General features: G+C 44.3%; 2 protein-coding genes across 4 annotated transcripts in view; one reads left to right on the top strand and one right to left on the bottom strand.

Annotated features, from left to right (window-relative positions):
• TMEM200A (transmembrane protein 200A) overlaps positions 1-16,920 on the bottom strand; it is a 74,016-nt gene extending 57,096 nt beyond the window's left edge. Inside the window, exons 1-3 of one of the 3 annotated variants that reach the window (XM_019831200.3) lie at positions 16,784-16,920; positions 15,838-15,959; positions 8,462-8,512 (exon numbers count right to left, since the gene is read on the bottom strand). The gene's annotated coding sequence lies outside the window, so the exon portion shown is untranslated. The remainder of the gene's footprint in view (positions 1-8,461; positions 8,513-15,837; positions 15,960-16,783) is intronic. The other 2 variants (XM_019831199.3, XM_003986544.6) reach the window with 2 other exon arrangements.
• The window catches only part of LOC109499893 (translation initiation factor IF-2-like), a 29,804-nt gene continuing 26,658 nt past the window's right edge, over positions 16,483-19,628 (top strand). Inside the window, exon 1 of the mRNA XM_045058659.1 lies at positions 16,483-17,983. Within this exon, the coding sequence (XP_044914594.1) occupies positions 16,483-17,983 (1,501 nt within the window). The remainder of the gene's footprint in view (positions 17,984-19,628) is intronic.

The following is a 19,628-nucleotide window of genomic DNA, read 5'->3' as shown; positions in this document are numbered from 1 at the left end:
AAGTATACAGTGGCTCTTCCTCTGAATTAGTTAATACCTTCGGCTTGATAAGACCCTCCGATCAAAGAGCAGCTATACTACAGGCACCTAATAAACCACCCCCCCTCCCAGAACTACTGTCCTAATTCAACTTAATTTGACAATTCCACAATCTCCTGAGAGGAGTCATAAACACAATAGGACATCACACCTGGCCTTATGGGGTGCACACAATTCATCAGGTGAGAGGGTCTGCTTCCTGTCTGAGATCAAGTGCCTTGAGGAGCCTGGCCACAGATGAAGAACTTAACAGTAGATATATGATAGCGCAAACTCAGCAGCCTGAATAGCAGAAACATTCCTGCTTGGTGCATACTCCTTGCCCCTGCCCCAGGCAAGTGGTGGGGGACGTTGCCTGGGCACAGGGACGGGGGTACTTCTTGTGCAGAGACAGCCTTTCTTCAATCCACTGGTCTCCCAAAGGCAAGCGCACAGCTCTCCAACAATACAACTGAAGTAGGTTGGTGACATCACTAGTGGTAACACCACTAATAGAAAAAAAAAAAAATTCCCCTTCCATTCTCCACTTGATTCTTTCTGTTGTCCTGAAAGAGACATTAGGTCCATTTTTACTACTTACACCCCTGCGGTTTGGAGAGACAGAAGGGGGACAAGTCATTCTCAGGGCACTGGCCCGAGCTGCTGGCATGTGCAAAGCACCTTGCAAGTTCTGGAAAATGCATCCAACTCTACCGAGAGAGGCACAGAAAGAGTCCACAGAAGAGGTGCATTCGAGATGGATTAGAAGAATGAAGAGTGCTTCCCTCCTCGCTCCCCCAGCCCCTACAAAAATATCACATTCAGGCGGAGCTAACAGTTGCCTCACCCAGAGCAGGTGTACAAAGCAAGGTCATCCTGGTGGAAGTCAAAGGAGAGAAAAGACCGCACTGGGCAGTGTCCACTTAGAGTCACACACTCTGCAGGATCTTTAACTTACATGACCTTTTACAACCCAAATAACCCTTCTAAGGAGATCACGTCACATGCTATAGATAAGCAATGTGGGGCTCGGCAAGGTAGAGCGATTTAACCAAGATCACATTGCTTTTAGGTGGTAAAGCTGAAATTTTCCAGTGATTTTCAAGTTATCCCTAGCAATGGGATTCTTCCCCACCCCCCCAAATCTCACTTATATCATAAATAGCTCAGATAATCAAAAGCTGGCTATATATTTTAAAAATATCTCTGAAGGAGAGTCACTTGGGCCAGGGAGCCAGACGGCAGTGGTTTCCAGAATGAATGTTCAGAGAGAGCACAGATCAGAGATGGAATCCCACCCAGAGAAACTCCAGGCAGGTCAGTTAGCCAGCCTTTCAAACAGTAACCTTTAGTTAGCAATTCCCCAAATCCTATCAGGTAAACCATAGAAAACTAAAGAATAAAAACCAAATAAACCCTCCTGGCCCCTACTTAAATTTTCCAAAGACACTCTGACTCTTTCCACAAGCTGCCTTTCAGGTGCGCACCTCAACAGAAGGAAAAGGCTACCTCCCGTTATCTAGGTGTAATATCGCGTGATGATGTTTGTTTGGCAGCTTTGTGACTGCCACTCAATGGACAGCAGTTACCACAGGAAGACGGCTAACATCCTGAGAGCTCTGTACTTGGGGAAAAGTTAGTGGAGCTGCCAGCACAGTAACCCAGGGCAGAGAGCGGTTCTTCACGCAACCTCAGTGACCAGCCACACTGGTCCAAGGGCAGGTCGACTTCCACCAATACTCATAAAAGTCCTCTCCGAAAATGGGAGACAGCTCAGCTCCTCTCCTCAAGGGTTATCTTCAGAGATCGTTCACTAAAAGGCAGATTTTTTTCTTCCATTCTTTTATTTTCCTTTTTTTTGTTAGGGGCAAGAAAGAAGATGGATGGATCAGCAAACACAGCAAGGGGTACCTGGCACTGCGCCATTGATGAAGGTCTTACATAACTGATGGACACTTAGGCCGGAATGGATAAAACCATTGCCAACATCCCCCTTCTAAGCATTCAAATAAGAAGTGGAAAAGTACCAAAGGAGATACTAAAGGCTCTCGCTGTCACCAGAGATGCTGAGCAGCACGGTGCTAGCTTCCAAAGGACTCAAAGTCCAGAGAGTTGTTTCATACTTTTCAGTCATAACCTAAGTACTGGAGACATAATAAGCATTAGTAAGTGCTCTGATAACTTCGTCTCATACATAAGACTATTCCTGAATCTTAAATATTTTAATATATAACGACAAAAATTAAAAATGAGAAGACTGCATTAGAAGACTTGAGAAAATGTAAAGGAAACGTAATCAACCTCTAATTTGACAAAGATGATTTTTGATTTTTGCACATTAGTGTCACAGACTGCTGGTGACTCTCCACTGTTTTTTCCTTTAGGAAAATACAAACAAGGACGTGATGCTCCCTCAGGATCCACCACCAGATACTGAATGGACTAAACTAAGCTCCCAAATGGAGAGGCTAAAAGTAACCTCTAATAACAGGTGTGTTTTCTCTTCCATTTAATGAGCTAAAAATGCATTAGTAATAAGAGCCAGCATAATCCTGAGTCTTCAGCTAGATGTTCAAGCAACTATCTTGAATTACATAATTTTTTATAGTGTCCTGGAACATAAAATAGCTTAAGCTCCTATTTGTGGTTTCAAAAACATCTATCGCAAAATTAATATATGACAGGCTTTATTAATTTAGAAGTATATGCAAATGCTTTAAAAAGAATAAAGACCTAGTCAAATAGAAGGGAGCAGTGGAGTTGATAAGAGAATAGATTGGTAGTCAGCACAATAATGAAACTGACCTTCAGATGTGCTACTCAATCCTTATTTTATTGTGAAGAAATTAACTCGTGCATCTATTCTGTTCTAATTCAATACCAACAACTATGACATGAAATTCAAAAGGAAAACGCTCACTAATTTCTAATCCCATTTCACCCAAAAGTTTGAAGGCTACGCTACATCTGGGAGATTAAATTGGAGAAAGAAATTGAACCCAGATCTTCAGAAAGTGTTCACTAAGGGACATTTGCAAGCAAAGCTTTACTGCTAATATCATGTACCTTTCATCACTGATATCACAGCCCTGGCTTTCCTTCTACCTCTAGGGCCACTACTTCTTGGTATGTTCTCTAACCACCTCTAAACGTAGAAATCCCCAAAGCATGATCCTAAGTCACCTTCTTTGAAGCTCAGACTCTATTCACTCCATGACTTATTACCAATGACATGCTCATTAACTCTCAAATGTATGCTTCCATTCTAAATTTCACATGTGAGCTCCAGACCCATCAGTCCAAACGTCCACTTGCTCTTTTCCCTGGGATGCCTCATGGGTGTCTCAACCGTAATGAGTCCAAAAGTGAACTCATGAACCAAAGTTAGGAAAAGTCTTCCTCACCTATGAAACGATACCACCATCCATCTACTCAGTCATGCTAAAATCCTGACATTTCCTGGACCACAACTTCCCACGTCCTGTCAGTTACCAGTGTTGGCTGATGCTATCTTCAGAACCTGTCCTCACTCTGTCCAGAAATCTCCAACATCACTTCTGCCACCCAGTCTAAGGCTCTGTTGTTTCTTCCTCCATACATTCTTGCCTCCTCCAACACCTTCACCACAAAACAGCCCAAATGGTGTCTAAATGTAAAGCAGTTCACGCATTTCCTCTTTCTTTCAAAGCCTGCTCTTTGGAAGCCAAGTATCCAGCCCTTATCATTTTCCGCACAGCACTTCATGATGGCTTTTGCCCAGCTTGTAACCTCTCCTTCCACCTTCTCTCCCCTGCTGTGGTCCAGTAACAGGGCTTTCTTTCTGTTCCTTAAAAACATCAAATTCTTTCTCTCCTCCACCTTTATGCACTGTTTCTCTCTCTGGCAAGGCTTCTCTGGACAAGTTCCTCTTGTCTCTAGTCCCATCTTACAAGGTGAATGTTTCCCAGGAAACCCACTGACTCATGACCCTCTCCTCCTAGCTCCCTGTATGTTTTCGTGACACTACTCACACTTATCGGCACATCATTATTTAGGATGTAATTTTTTGTGCCCCACTACCAGATGACGATAAGCTCCCTGTCCAGATTTTCTCCCGCACAAGACATAGTCAGTGGCTAGAACATAGTAGGTGCTCTGTGAGTATCTGTTGACCAAACAATGCTGATATTTAAGAAAGTTTTCTGGGTATGCCCCAACTCTCCGACCCTGACAGCCCTAGTAAATATTAGATGGCTAATTTCAGTCCAAATTTCACAGATTTTCTGCTCCTTAACATGCATGTGTCACCCAGGGGACAAGATTAGGAGGAGACAGACCTGGTTTTTAATCTGGTCTCTGCACCTGTGCTTAGTAGGCAGACTTATAAAAAAGTGAACTGCTTTTCCAGACCTCAGATTTCTCACTGTTGTATGAAAAAAAACTCCTCACAGCTCTCACACTCTCAATCTGTGAATACACAGTGTTTTCAATCCACAATAAAATTCTGTACACATCCAAAATAAAACATCTCCTATGGGCTTTAGAATCCTCTGGTTATTCTTGCTTCAAGGTCTTTATCAATCTCACTTTCTTTTGATCCCATGATTTCTGAGGACCTTGAATTACAATTCAGACCCATCAGGCAGGGTCTCCAGATGGTGAACGCAGACACCTAGGCCTCCACTCACTGCATATTTCCTTTGGGGACTAGTAATGATGGTGAGGGCTGGGCCCAGCAAAGCCCCCGCCGCAGGTTAGGACTGGCAGATGCTTCCCAAGTCTCTCAGATTGAAATCCGAAGTTCCTTCGTGGTCCCACGGCCCTCCAGTATCCTCTGCTTTGTTCTCCTCGCGCTGGCCTCCTTGCTATTCAAATACTCCAAAGCAGCTCCCACTTGGGAGGCTGCCTCTGCATCGCCTTGTGCTTCCTGTTCCCCTGCCTGGCGCTCTCCTCCCCCAGACATTCAAACGACTACTTTCCTCCCTTCATTCAGGTGTCTGCTTCAAATGCCAGAGGACTTCTCCGTGACGATGCTACACGAGTCCCCATCCCAACTGTTCTCTGTCTGTGGGCCCTGCTTAATTTTTCTTATTCTCTGTCCCAATAAATTATAGGTTATTGTCTGTCTCCTCCAACTGGAACGTAGGAGTCCTAAGGAGAGGAGCTTTGTTTCCTGTTAGATATCCAGGGCCTAAAACAGTACATTGTATGCACTCAGAAAATAGGTACTGAATGAATGAATAAAGGAATGAATGAGCGGTGCTCTACAAGAAATCAAGAGGACAGCGGGACTGAAGGTCTCCCATCTACAGCTACAGGGGTCTGTAAAGGTCAGAAAGGAGCAGTGTGATGAGAAAGAGCTTAGGTTGCTGGACCCCAAGGCAGGAGAGCCAATAGGTACCTCCCCCCAAATTGTTACCCACCCCCCACTGAAGAAGAGCGAGCTTGGTTCATGGGGTGGCAGGTGGGGGTGAGACCCAGGGGCTGCCAGTCAGCAGGTCTCCTGCCAAATTAGCAATGAACTTCTGACAGCTGTGGCAGGAGAACAGCAATCCCCAGGGTAGTACCAGTGGAAGTGAGAGTTAGCCTGCAGGTGGCCTTGTTACCCGGAGATGGATGGCATGTGCTATCTTTGTCATCTTTTTGTAATTTGTCTTTTAAAAATCACTTAACCAAATTCTGAATTTAAGGCATCTGTGAATTAGTGCACAGTCTCACTCACGATCACCCCTTTCCCGCAAACTTGGACTCAGGCAGACCCGTATATTATCTTCCAAAGCTGTTCCGCGCCCTCTAGTACTCAGCCTTACTGGCGCCCTCTAGACCGTGAACTCCTCCAGAAGAGCCCGTGTGCTCCATGGTGACTGGCACTTAGCCTGCTCTCAAAAAACGTCAGATGACTCAGTAAGTATATTTTGAACTAGATCTCCCCAAAGACACTGAGCTAAACACTCACTAACAAACATCACTAATTACATGCTATTATTGTCTTCTATTCAACTATGCAGGCATTGGACTGAGTTAGTTCTGGACAGAAATTAGTTTGAGAATTGGAAGACTCACAAAATAAATAAGGAGTTGCCACGTGTCAAGTAAGGTGTGATAAGACCACCGTGTGGACCTTGCAGAAATTTCTGCATATACACCACAGGGGGGAAAGCATGTCAAGAAGATAATTATATCTGTGTATTATATTTTTATTTTCAATATTGCATTTTAGCACTGAATATCATTTTTAAATATTATCAATATTCAGAGTAAAATTAACACTTTACATATTTTCTTTTCTTTTTAAGTCTATTTATTTTGAGAGAGAGAGCATGAGCAGGGGAGGAACAGACAGAGGAGACAGAGGATGCTTATCCGACTGAGCCACCCAGGCACCCTGTGCACTTTAAATATTTCCAAAGGAATGATTTAGTCTTTTCCTAAAAAGTCTGTGTCTTCAATGTGATTTTATATCTCACAGTGATATTTCTCCCTGACATCAGAGAAGAGCGAATATAATTAACTCAGCCAACATTTCCTGAATGCACACAATATATAAGTCACTATGCCACACACAGTTAAAAAACACAAGTTTCACATAACAAAAAAAATGTGCACTGGACTGACTAAGGTGTTTATGTTCTACTGACAGAGCTATATTTATATTAGTACTTAATATTTTATTTATATTAAACACTCTTTGAAGGTGGATATACTGTATACGGAATGTCTTCAGCCATGCAATGATGTATGGTACATCTTGGGTTTCTAACATGAATGTTGTTTTTGCTCCCAACCCCTTACTTTTAATAAACGATCTCAAACATCACGCTCCAAAAGAAAAACCTTCTAATAGCTTCCAAGTACCCTGAGGATAAAGCCTTCCCTCCCCCCAGTATGCAAGGCTGGCTCTTATTATCTTGCGGGTCTCAGCCCAAAAGCCTCAAACACAGAGGTGTCTTTCCTGATCATCTGATCTGCAAAACCCAGGCGCTCTGTTACATCAGACTCCATAGCACTTTCCACATCTGAACCTGCCTTGTTTGTCTCCCCCCCATCTAGAATGTACCCTCCCCACAACCTTGGTTTTGATCCCTCCCCTATCCCCAGCTGCCAGCAAGTATTTATGGAATTAATTATTAATTATTAATTAATTATTACAGAGCTTGAGTTGACTATCCTATCCATCCACGTCTTATCAGGAAGCAAACAATAAAAGTATGGGTCATGATTTCCCATGTGGTTTTTTACATTATCATTGTATATGATGCGCCTCACATTTGGCAAAATGGGTCATAAGTATAATTTAGCAGCAACTCCTGAATGAAACTCACTAAATCATGGTTTGGTGAGTAAATGAATGAAAATAATTATGTTCAAAATAACTGACTGAGATCCATCAAAAAAAATGGAATTATAATGCTATAATGTTCTCCTTCGACTTTTAGAAGAAAACCAAAATTATTTTTATTTTAATTGTGTATTATTTTCATAGAAAAATAGCAGTTGTGGAAAGGTTGAAAATGGTACTCAACACCCACCTCAAATTGACTACTCTAGTAAGCTTAACAGTTTTCTTGCAGTCTCAGGCAATGTTTTTGAACAAAACCCCGTACCGAGGTCTAACGAGGATGCAAGTTCCTCCTTCTTATGGAATGAGTCAATGTTCACAACTGCGAGAACTAGATACAATGATTGGGCTGGGTTTTTGTTTTTGTTTTGTTTTGTTTTTGAAAAGGGAGCAAAGTCAGAAGGTTCTGAATTCAAGATTTTTGGCTTATTCGAGAGGAATCGGTGTTTAACACAGCAGATGTTCTCCAGGGGGAAATCTCAAGCGTTTTCATATTCTAGCTGGGACTTCACATACTGAGTACTGGCTCAACCCGGTCCAGGGTCACCTGCTAGGAACACGGCCATAAACAAAATAGGCACAAGCCTGCCCTCACTTGGCTTACACTCCCTCTGAACAGTGTAGGGACCGGGAACATAATAGTTACAACACCCCCTGGCTATGAGGACCTGGCCACGGAACTATGGAGGCAGAGGACAACCTCTGCAAAGTGGGGCTCTGGCATTGCAGGTTCTCAACAGTGTGGTCTGAAAAGCACCCTTGCAGGGTGTGCATATTACTGATTTTAAAAAAATTATTCACCGGCTAATCTTCTCTCTGTCTTGTGCCTCAATCTGTATAATCAGGAACACGGGTAAATAAAGTTTTAAAACTTGAATGGTTGATCGCAATAGTTTAACAGGTTACATGATCCAAGAGCGGTTTTGAAAACAAAGAAACAAAGTCTGCAGTTAAAAAAACACTGTTACTCATTTTGAAATGGTAGCTTTTCTTATTTAAAAATAAATACATAGAACCCTAGTACAGGCATGAACAAGTGGTATTTCCATCCACTGTCAGTCACAAGCTCACCTATTCTGAAAATCAGTGTTGCATTTAGTATCAGGAGTCTTAAGACATTCGTACCTTTTGACCCAGGAATTAATCTCTTCCACAGATCTCGCTTAGAGAAGTAATCTGAAATGTGAACAAAGATTTAATCAAAATGCCATTTATAATGCTAGATATTTGGAAATCACCTAAAGGTCCAATTTTAAGAGCAGTTAATAAATTGTGGTGTGTCCACACAATCAAATATCATGCAGACATGAATTAAGCTTGCCTAGAAGTCGGCAAATGTCTTGGACGTAAGGTTAAGCAAAGAGCGCAGGTTGTAACATGTTATTAACTATGGAAACAATTCGTTAAAAATGAAGAAGAAAATGGCAAAATATGATGGGTGCTTTGAGGTCATAGGCAAATTTTCTGATTTTTTTATACTTAATGCATTTTCCAAAGTTTTCGTTGGGAGCATCTGTTGCTTTTATGATTAGAAATAATAACATCTCTTAAGAAATGCTAAGTAACTCGACTGTATTACAAATACTGGCACAGGTGTGTTCACACAGTGGATCCGATATGTGGCTTGCCAAGTGAGCCCAAATTTGTGCCTCTCCTGTGCCTAAATCTCAGAGAGAGAACACTGAGATTCCTTGGATTCACCCTGCACTTCAGCCCAAAGATGCTGATTCTCAAAAAGGAAAATATTCCTTAGCAGCTGCCAACCTATCGGCACCTCTGTAATTAGCTTACTGTTTGCAAAACAGCCTGCTCCTTCTCAGCATTCCCTTCATAGCAGGAGCCTCTAATATTCTTTACCGATTCTGGTTATCTCTGCCAGCTTTATTTCAATGTCCTGTAATCACTCATTTACTTCTGGCTCCACTAGATTATGAAATTCTTGAGACCCTTGTCATCCTGACACCCACAGAATCTAGCTGAGCCCCTAGTAAACAGTGGCATTTAATCAATGTTGTTAAACAAACCATTACAATATAGGAAGAAAATCCACTCAATAACCCCCAAGAGAAACATTCCCTAACAGGACCCTCTTGTAAGGGAAATCTTGGTTGGTGTATGGAATCAGAAACACATTGGGATATAATTTCCAGTTTATGAAAGAGCGGAGCCACCCCCGACATCCAGAAGCTGGCCTGGCGCTCACAACCAGGCCCCGATGTGCTCCTGTCGATGGAAACAATTTCACAGAACGTCAACACCAGACAGGCCAGTCTGTGACCACGACGGTGGAGGACAGGAACAAGGCCATTCTGTAATCATATCTGAACACAAACAAAAACATGGATATTGTCCAAAATGACCAATATCCCTCTAATCTGGCTAATGAGTAACTGCTACTTCCTTGCCAATAATAGTATTAGCCTCTCTCGTCTTGTCTCTTTCTAGATAAGATTTATTAAGATACAAAGTCATAGGATTATCCCTGCTTCAATCCAGAGCAAAGGCCGGCTTCTTTAAACCTTCTCCCAAATCACATAACACAAGCTCAAATCTTAAAATCTTATAATTAATTTCTAACACCCTCTTACTGAGACGCCCCGTATCTCCCTATGGTATACCTTCTCCCTTGCTGAAACGAGTTGCAAACCCAACCTGTTCAACCACGGGTAATTCCTGGTGGCCTCTGGCTGGAGAGCACTGATAAATTCTTAATCTTACCTGCAACACTCTCCTCTCATCTCTCTGTTCATACATAGTCATCAGAACTCACTTCTTCCAGACGCCTCCCTGGATTGGCCTTCTAGGTTTTAGATGGTCCCATTCCCTTTAGTCTCCGTAACATTCGTGTTTAACTGCTACTATTAAGTTTGTATTTCAAAATACTAGCTAACACTGTGGTCTTGATTGCTCTCTGAAAAAATCCTTCTAACTCTAAAATCATATTATTCAATTGTGTTGCTTTAAAAGTTTTATGCATGGTTGTTTTACCTCTGCAGTTCTCACATATGGGCCTAAAACATATATTTTTATATACCTTCACATTCCCTTTCCAGTTATCATAGATAGATAGATAGATAGATAGATAGATACACACACAAAGTCCACTGCACTTAAGATCTACAGTCACGTGTCTAAGCAGTTAAAAGTTTGATCTTGGATTTGTTGGGAAATGACATGATGTCACTCATATTCTATTAGTAAGCAGTTTCATTTAGAGTATCTTCAAGTAGAGACCTTTATAGCTGGTGGGTGCTCCACATACTTACTATATTCAGTATGTGCTAGTGCTCTCTCTCCTGCCCCCCCCCCCCATCTCTGTGTGTGTGTGTGTATCATATTTCAGGGCAAAGTACCTGTACATATAAAGGTAAATTCAGGCCACGGCAGCTGGCAAAGGTTCCTTCCCTTCAACAGAAATCAGTGACTAAAATTAAGCCTTCCAAACATCTGACTTGCTGACGTATCTGTCCTGCATAAGGATAGAGATCCTGCACCAAGGGGACAAACCTACTGGATTATTAAATTCTCTGCTAAAGCCGGATATAATCCTGCTGGACAACTCCCTTCAGATGACCTGTACCCCGCTCACATTCTGATGACTCAAAGTTCACTCCTGATCTCCTTTCACAACCACATGCCTTGCTGACTTCCCCATTTCTATCACCCAGACTTGACATTGACCTTGCCTGCCAGGGCGGGGATGACTCCCTGAAGATCCAGAATCAGGTCTAGATTCAGACAGAACTGGGTTTCCATGACAGCAACCTCATCCCCAGTGTGGCTCCAGGAGCTCAGGCAGATCATTTAACCTTTCTAAGGCTCTAGCTCCTGGCTCAAAAGAAAAAAAATAAAAAGCCATAATATTTACCTGCCAAGGACTATAATGAAGATTTGGTGAGATTATGTATCTAAGACACATGTCAAATACTCTACAAATGTTAGCTCTTTTTTTTTTTTTTCCTAATAGTCCCTGACAACTAATAGAATCCTGTTTCCCTCTGAGGACCCACCCAATATATGTTCTTACTGCCTTACACCAGGAAGGGTATTTAAAGCAGAACAGATGGCAGAGCTCCTGTTCTCAGATCAACATTCAAACCCCGGTTGTTGTATTGATCTGCCCACCTGTTCAACTTCCTGATACCACTCCCATCCACTTCCCTTGCTACACCCCAATTCCCAAACCAAGAACCCATGTATGTCCTACTCTTGCTTTGGGATTCCTGTCCATTTTGCTGCTAAGCATGGATGTTCTCCACCTTCGCCTGGATAACCTCTATTCCATCCCCTCTGGAACTTCTGTCGTTGTGGTTGCCTGTTAGAAGACTCGACCTTCAATTTAACCTCATCTACAGGATTCTGACCATGGGCTTGAGAGGTAGCATCACACGGTTTATTAAAGCACGGATATTTGTTTTGGACAGCCAGGGTTTGAAAATCCAGTGCTACCACTTAATGACCACATAACCTTGAGCAAATTATTACGTCCCTAACTTTCGGTTTTCTCACCATGGAGGGATTTTATGAGATTTAAATCATATAATGATTTTAAGGCATATAACACAGGATCTGGCATACAGGTAGGTCCTCAATAAATGTCAGTGCTACACATGTAAAGATTTTGACAGCTGGACTCACAGTGACCACTGGCCTCTTTTCTACATCGTCCAGTTGCCATCAACCTACCCACAATACACAGCCTTTTCACCTGCTGGCCCAGCTGATCATCCTGGTCTGGTCCCTCTTGATCCATTTCATCCCACAAATGCTGTGTCCACACAGATGCTCCTTTATCCTGACATACACCCTTACCATACTCTCATAATGTCACTAACACATGCCAATATATAATTTTATGCCTCCTAAGTGATAACTCTATTCTATGCCTGCTGCCTCCCCTTGGCCCATCTCCCACAACCTCAGTGAATTTCCATGAACAACAGTTCTGTGTTCATCACTTCACTGTCTTGTTCAAACTTTTCCTAGATTTATAGTGACCAAAGTAGGGGGTCTCCAATCCCATGATCTCTAGATGACTGGGACCTCTGATAATGAAATCACCAGGCTGGAAATAAAGCACAAGGATATTAACTAAAAGTATATAGAAATGGATAAATGGTAGGCTCCTCATCTGGCAACCACAACCTTTCAGCAAAGTCCAGACATGGAGAGTGTTAGTTCATCACTGGATTTTGTCTTGGCTGGGAGGAAGGTCCCATTTCTGGAATTTGCATGGTCTTGGACCTCTGAGTTGCCTCCATGTGTAATCTTCACATCACTGTTTAGGGGGTCTGTCCCACAAAAGGAGAGGGCAATTCTCCTCAATAATGTTGTTTTTGATTAGCAGCATCATCAGCTTTAGAGAGGCACAACTGTATGTGATCATGGGGGAACTGTCCATCATGGTGCCCTTATCAGTCTCCACCTCACCACCAGCACCACATACACAGCATGGGGCACATGACCTAACATATTGCACTCTCTGGTGTATGTGGACTGATTCAGTGACCACCAAAGCAGGGCCAATCAGAGCTCTTGCAGGAAATTTCTATGAATGGGACCTCTAAGAAATAAGACCTCTCTTTTCTATGTCTCAAAAGCCCAAGAATATAGGCTGGGAACCACTGACAGTCAGCTTTCTAGTACATAGAAAGGGGCCCTGGAATGGAGCTGATCCGGAGACAAGTGGAGCTGAGAAATGGGGGGAGAGAGAAAGGACCCTGACAAAGCCGCGTGAGTCTTTGGGTTCTCACCATGAGTGAACGAAGGTCCATCTTTGGACTTTCCAGTCACATGAGCCAATAAATCCTTTTTTGCTTAAGCTAGTGAAATACAGGCTCCTCACACAAATAATCAGATGAATCCTGACGAACTCCCTTCACCAAGAACACAGAATGGGGCAGGGTTGGGGGGAACTTGCTCACCCTTGGCGATGCACTTAATGCTTAGGGCAGAGATGAGTGTACAGCAGGAGGGAATGTATAGACACACATCTTCACATCTTCACACCTTGCTCACATTCTTATGACTCCTATGTAATTTTACCCCCAGTGACAAAGTTTCCAGAGCACAACTTGCTACTAGAACATATCCTATTAGCAGTGCAATGGTCCCCAAATCCCCACCTTTCTATGAGAATTTCCTTTTCCCATCTGCACTCAAAGCTCTTGGAAGAGTCTTATCGATGACCCTGTAATCAAATCCCCAGAATTCCTGCTGGGGAAGGTTAGGTGGGGAGGAAGCATACGGAAATAATCAGACTAAACATCAACAATAAGATTCAAGACATTTCAGGAGGTCTCGAGATCCCATAATCGCAGACTTATCTTCCAGAAGGCAACCTAAATTTTTATTCAGAAATTTGCACCTCCACTAAAATCTGACACCAACCTTATCACTCTGTCCCATTAACACAGGGTTTCCAAAGCACGTTCTAACTTCTCCCATCTCTACAATTCTGCAGAAAGGCAATGAGGTGCACTGGTGCAAGCATGCTTTGCAGTATTAGTCCTGGCCTCGGCACCTTTACGCTCTAATTACCTCCTGGGGATGTTGTGAAAAATCAATTGCCATTATTTGCAAAAACTCATGAAAAGCCATCTAAGCAACTAAGCCAACTAAGCAAAAGTTGGTATTTATTATTTTATTACATATTATAAATAACAAAGATAATCAATGATGGGCCAGATGCCAGGTGCCCCTTTACCTTGTATTAGCATCATTATTACCCCTTCCCTGTGCCCAGCGTGGTCTCCAGCTTGTCCTCCCCTAACCCAAACTCTACTCACTGCACCCTTCGCACACTACATTCTGATTTCTCTCTCTCAATTCCACCGGAACCCATCATACAGCATTTTAAAAAGAGGACAGAAGATCATGGTCCAAAGCCCTTGATCTGCGGATAAGGGAATGTGGGGACGAGGGCACGCACAGAAACCCAGAAAGGCCAAGGAACATATCCATGGCCACGTATTCAGCAGCCTGGTCAGGACGACAACTTGGGTTTTCCAACTCCCCATCCAGGGTTCTTTGCAACCCACCGCACTGCTCCCAGTATGCACCAGACCCCCGGTGCTCAAGGACCATCCCAGGTGCTCAGGGATCTGTGACACACTCTCCAGCCCTCTCCTCACCCATCTTTGGCTCCCAGAGGAGTCCATCGGCTAGTAGGACACAACAGCTGTCCCTCCATGTTCTCTGAGTGTTTGCACACATAACAGACCTTAGCAGACAAAACCTGTCTTAAGTCCTGAAATGGAATGGATATACTTGACAAAACTACACATCATATACTCCTTAATAAAATGAGGGGTCCATCTCACTGCAGAATTGTTTTTTGGTGTCTACATGTTTGTTTTTTTTCCCAAATGTGTTTTGCTTGAGGAAGACTTTCCGTGCTGTCTCCTGTTAAGGGAGAGTTAACAGTCAACAAAATTTATTTTAAAGCTGACTTCCCTTTTAGACTCTACATTGTGTTTAGTAACTAAAGTGCATTATTAGGAGGACTTATTAATTTATCTTCTACTAATTTTGCTCAAGAAATGTAAAAGGTGACATCTGCTTTTATCTTTGTTCTTATCTATTTTCCTAAGCTAAATATGTATTTTTGTTTCCTTTATGCTGAGAATCTTTACGGGAATGAATGGATTTAAACAATCAGTTCAGCCTCACTCCCCCCCCCCCCCCCATGTATGAGTAGTTCTCTTCTTCTGCCAATAAGCTATTGCTGAAACCACCCAAGTCTGACTATAGCAATCTAGCCCTTGGAGCACTCAAAAGCTTCACTAAAAATTCCTCCAAGTTAAAATAACAAGTGTAGTCATCCTTCCAAACAGTGATCTTTCCTGAAAAATCCCTTCTGATTATGGGTGCCCTTGGGATGCCTCATACCTTTACCTGGACCAGACTCAGGAGCAACAGGTAAAGACTTTCTGTGCCAACCGCCTGGAAATCACACACAGAGACTTCCCAGGCAACAACTCGCTCCTTCACTGAAGGCTTTCCCAGCCTAGGATACAAAGCTAATTATAACCAGGGTTACAAATTACAGCTAAATCATCCTGTAATTATGAGCTCTCTACTAGGACTTGGTTAGAGAAAATCATTCCTAACACTTCAGTATACATTTGTAACAGTAAAAAAAAAAAAAAAAAAAAAAAAATCTCATAATATTAAATTGCTAAGACACTTCCCTATAGTTTCCACCTAAATATTATTTTGTTTAGAAGGACTCCTCTTGTTCACTTATGCTGTTTGAAAAGCAGGAAACTACAAGCAGTTGCTTCTATATAAACAGCAGAAAAACAAAGGTTTAAAAAGTTTCAAAACTGAGCCTACTTTTCACACAATGGTAATATATTCTAGAGTCAGTAGCCAAGTAACAAACTGAAGGTCATTTGATAGTATTTCTATAATGCAAGTCATGACAAACCATCATAGTGAGTAGCTTTCACAGGAGCTGGGGGGGAATATTTACGTATAAAGCCCCTCAGAAAGTGTACCTCAGAAGTTGGTTTCACTGCAAATCCAGAAGAGTTGAATATTCTTACTGACAAATAAGAATAGTTGTCGATTCCTTACATGTATTCTCTATATACAGTTGTCCACGAGTACTTCTGAAGGTCTTCAGAAGAAAGAACAAGGTGAAGAGACACTTTAGTGCAACATTTAGTTCTGAAATACACCAGGCTAAGGTGAACTAGGATGACTCCAATTAGTAAATTACATACATGTGAAGCATGTGATTTCCTGGCATTACCAGTGCCAGGTACTGAATAATGAATCCTTTTTTTTTTTTTTTTTTTTTTTTTAATTATCACACACATACACTTCTCAATCAAAATCTAAGGACAGTACATAGACACAGAGAGCTTGCACCTACACAATGTGAAAGGCTGGCTTGGACAATTAATTACAGCAAAAGAATGATTACTGAAGCAAATCTTGCAAACCCCAAGCTCTTTTTCCTGAGGGCAGACCAAATGACTGCATGGGGAGAAAAGTAATGCTGAATTTGGCAAATAATTGCTTCCCCTCCCCATTTCGCCCAGGTAGATACTACCACATACTGCTTTAGGAAACCTTGACTACACTTTGCTCCTGCCAAGGACTACTATAAATTGCCGCTGTGGACGTCTTCACAGAGAATGCTGACTCTCTGGAACCGAGACAAAGGAGGGTGTAGCTCGGAGAAACCTAGCCAGGCGCTCCAAGGCTCTGGGCTACCGGAGGCTGCTGCCCCGCAAAGCTTCTCTTGCGCTCTCGGCGCCGGGGAGTCCGAAACTGATGGCGGACTTGGTTCCTTTCCCAAACTTCGGGAGACGGTGTTTACCCTAACTCTGGTGGCTGAAGCAGGGGGCGTGGGGGCGAAGAAGCGCCCCGCTAAGGCTGCTATGGCTGTCCACCCACCTCCCCACCGCCCGGCAGCACCCTTCCCTTCCCCCTCACCTGTCCTGAGCGCGGGGCCTCAGGGGTCCAGTCGCCTTTCGGGACTCGCACTGCAGGAGCAGTTGGGACGTCGGGCGCCTCCGGAACCAGCGAAGGAGGCGGCGGCGGGCTCGGGGGCGTCAGCGGGAATCTCGGCAGCCGCGGGCAGCCTCGGGATCCCTCCCCATCCCGGCGGGGCTCGGGCAGCGGACGCGGCGTGGCCACCGAGCGCGGCTGAGTCAGGCGAGGGGGCGGGCGGGGGAGGGTGGGGGGCTCCCCTACCCCCGAGCCGGGGGGGCGGCAGCGGCCTCGGGGCGGGGGACGTGCCGCTGCTTGTGCCCGCCGCGGGTCGCGGGACCGCCGGCCGCCGCCATCGAGCGCAGGAGCCTGAGCGCTCCAGCCCTCGGAGGTCACCGGGTGCGGCGCGCGACTCGCGGCTCAGGCGTCGTCGCCGCCTCCAAGAAAGACAAAAGGGACCCGGGGGCTGGGAGGGGAAAAGTTTTCTGCTCGGCTCCAGACAGATCCCCACCAAACCTCACGCTCCAAGCGCGGAAGAGGCGGGCTGGGGGCTGGGGGCTGGGGGCTGGGGGCTGGGAGCTGGGGGCTGGGGGCTGGGGCGGGGGGCGGGGCTGGCTTCCAGGCGCGTCACAGCACGATCCGGACCCGGGTCCGAGCCAAGCTCGCCGCCGCCCACCACCCGTGGGAACTCCCCCCGCCCTGCTGCCCCCGCTTTCGCAGCCCGCCTCCTCCTTGATGCAGACAAGATCTGCTCTTCCCCCTCCCAGGTCCCCAGTCCCCCAACGGGTGACCCAGCCGCAAAGTTGCACTTCTGGAGCCGGGATTACCACAGACAAAACCTATCTGTGGGAACAAAATACCCGCTTTCAGGAGCTCTTCTCTGGGCTGGAAGGCCAGAAGGTGGAAACGGACACACCCACCCGTGGGGCGCGCCTCTTGCTGTGGTGGAGCCCCGGGTCCCAGAGCCGAGGTCGGCGCCCCGCCAGTCCTCTGGAGCAATAGGGGAGCCCTTGAGGATTCCCAGTTTTCCTGGAGCAGGCGCTACGGCCCCACGCCCCTCAGACTCTTTCCTATCAGACGCCGCATGGGCGGGTCGGGGTCCCCCTGGCGGGCTGCTCGGGCGCTGCGCGAGCGGAGCCAAACTGCTCCCACCTGACACTGCGGACGCCCCCTCTGTCTACACCGCCTTAGGGCGTCTAACAGGTCAGTCGCAGGTCGGCCTCCGAAAGGGCTCTGAGAGATGGCTAGGGGGTGAGGGTTATGGGCAGGAAGCCTTGATAAGGGCGAACCAGATGGCTGAAAGCTTTGATGAAAGGTGCTGACGTTGAACTGCAAACATCAAAGTCAGTGAGGGGTACAGGTTACTCCTCCTTGCCCCCAAACGTCCAGTGAGTGGAGACTGCCCTATTCATAGAGTAAAACGATATGGTAATTACCTCCAATCTGGCAGTGGCAGAGTGGTGATTTTATTATATGCAGGTCAATTCAGTAAATAAAGGTTCATGTAAAACTCTGGGTTACTAGATATTCCAGCCATGACACTGGCATGTGCTGAGCACATCAGCTGCAGCACTGGGAGTGAGGTACGCCTGTGTGCATCCTGAATATGTTTTAGGGGGCGGCCTAGAAAGCAAGTATGGGGTTCCCAGGAAGTATATTTGTGTATTTGACATGGGAGGAAAGGGGGAGTGGGGAGAGGGATTCCATGTAACAACTCCACATTTCGGAATTCAGACATAGCAATGAGGAGAGAGACTATAGAAACTGGAGATTTGTGGTTCAATCTTCCTATCTTAAAGAGTTTGGAGATTTGGCACTTTTAGTAAAAATTTCACAACCAACATGTTAAAAAAACAAAAACAAAAACAAAAACTGAAGGAGTAGGCAGAGAGGTGAAGAAATAAGCCACGCCAATAAACCACTTGTAGTTTCATTTTTACGCCACCTGCAACTAGTAGTAGTCTTTAGCCCACAGCACCTTGCTTAATTCTCTTGGTTTTCTTACACATTTTTCAAGGCACCCCGCCAAAGGAGTGTGATTTCACTGGGACTTTCTTCTAGTTGTAGTCTCTATATATTTATGAAACCACATTTTACTATAGAGCTCTTGAGAGTAGACATCTCTTGGTCATGTTCACTAGCTTTCTGGAGAATGAATATCAGGTTCATAGTGTCCATAGAATCATCAAACATGACATTGTGTGTAATACAAGTGGTGAAACTTTTAAAATGGTCATCTAACCATTTTACACACTGGGTACCTGAGCCTTCCTTCCTCAAAGAGGAAGTGATAAGGGCTATGAAAGACAAAATAATCCCATTCTTATGGCCACAGGTATTGATGATCCCTCATTCCTGAAGTTAGATTTCAGTGGTTCAGCCAAAAAAGAAGAAGCAGAGATGGACTACATGAGACCACCAAAAAAGAATTATTTACATTTCTTTTAAAAATAATTATTATCTGTCTCAGATAAGACTGAGATTAAATGTTTTATAAATAGTTATCTACAATTCAGTAGACTAAGCAACTCCCAAGATAATAGTTATAAATCCTTTCCTGGCATTGAGTGCTCAGGGCAAGCTCAGGTAAATTATTTAATCTTTGCTAATGGCCAGTGTCTCTCCATCTGGAGAAAAAAAAAAAAAAATCCAGTAAGTATAACATGCTGATAATGGATTTTGAATTTAGCTCCATATCTGCCTTTGAAATAATGGATGGGCCTTCTCACCATCAGGCTGCATTGCACTTCACACATAATATTTTTGCCCTGTCCTTATGTCCTTAGTAAATTTCCACTAGAATAAGCCCATCTTATAAGAAAGAGTGCGCAGTGGGAAGAGAGCACTC

This window comes from Felis catus, chromosome B2 (assembly GCF_018350175.1).
Source record: "Felis catus isolate Fca126 chromosome B2, F.catus_Fca126_mat1.0, whole genome shotgun sequence".
Classification (NCBI taxonomy): domain Eukaryota; kingdom Metazoa; phylum Chordata; class Mammalia; order Carnivora; family Felidae; genus Felis; species Felis catus.
Note: the sequence above shows the minus strand (reverse complement) of the source record. Positions and strands in the feature narration are given on the sequence as shown.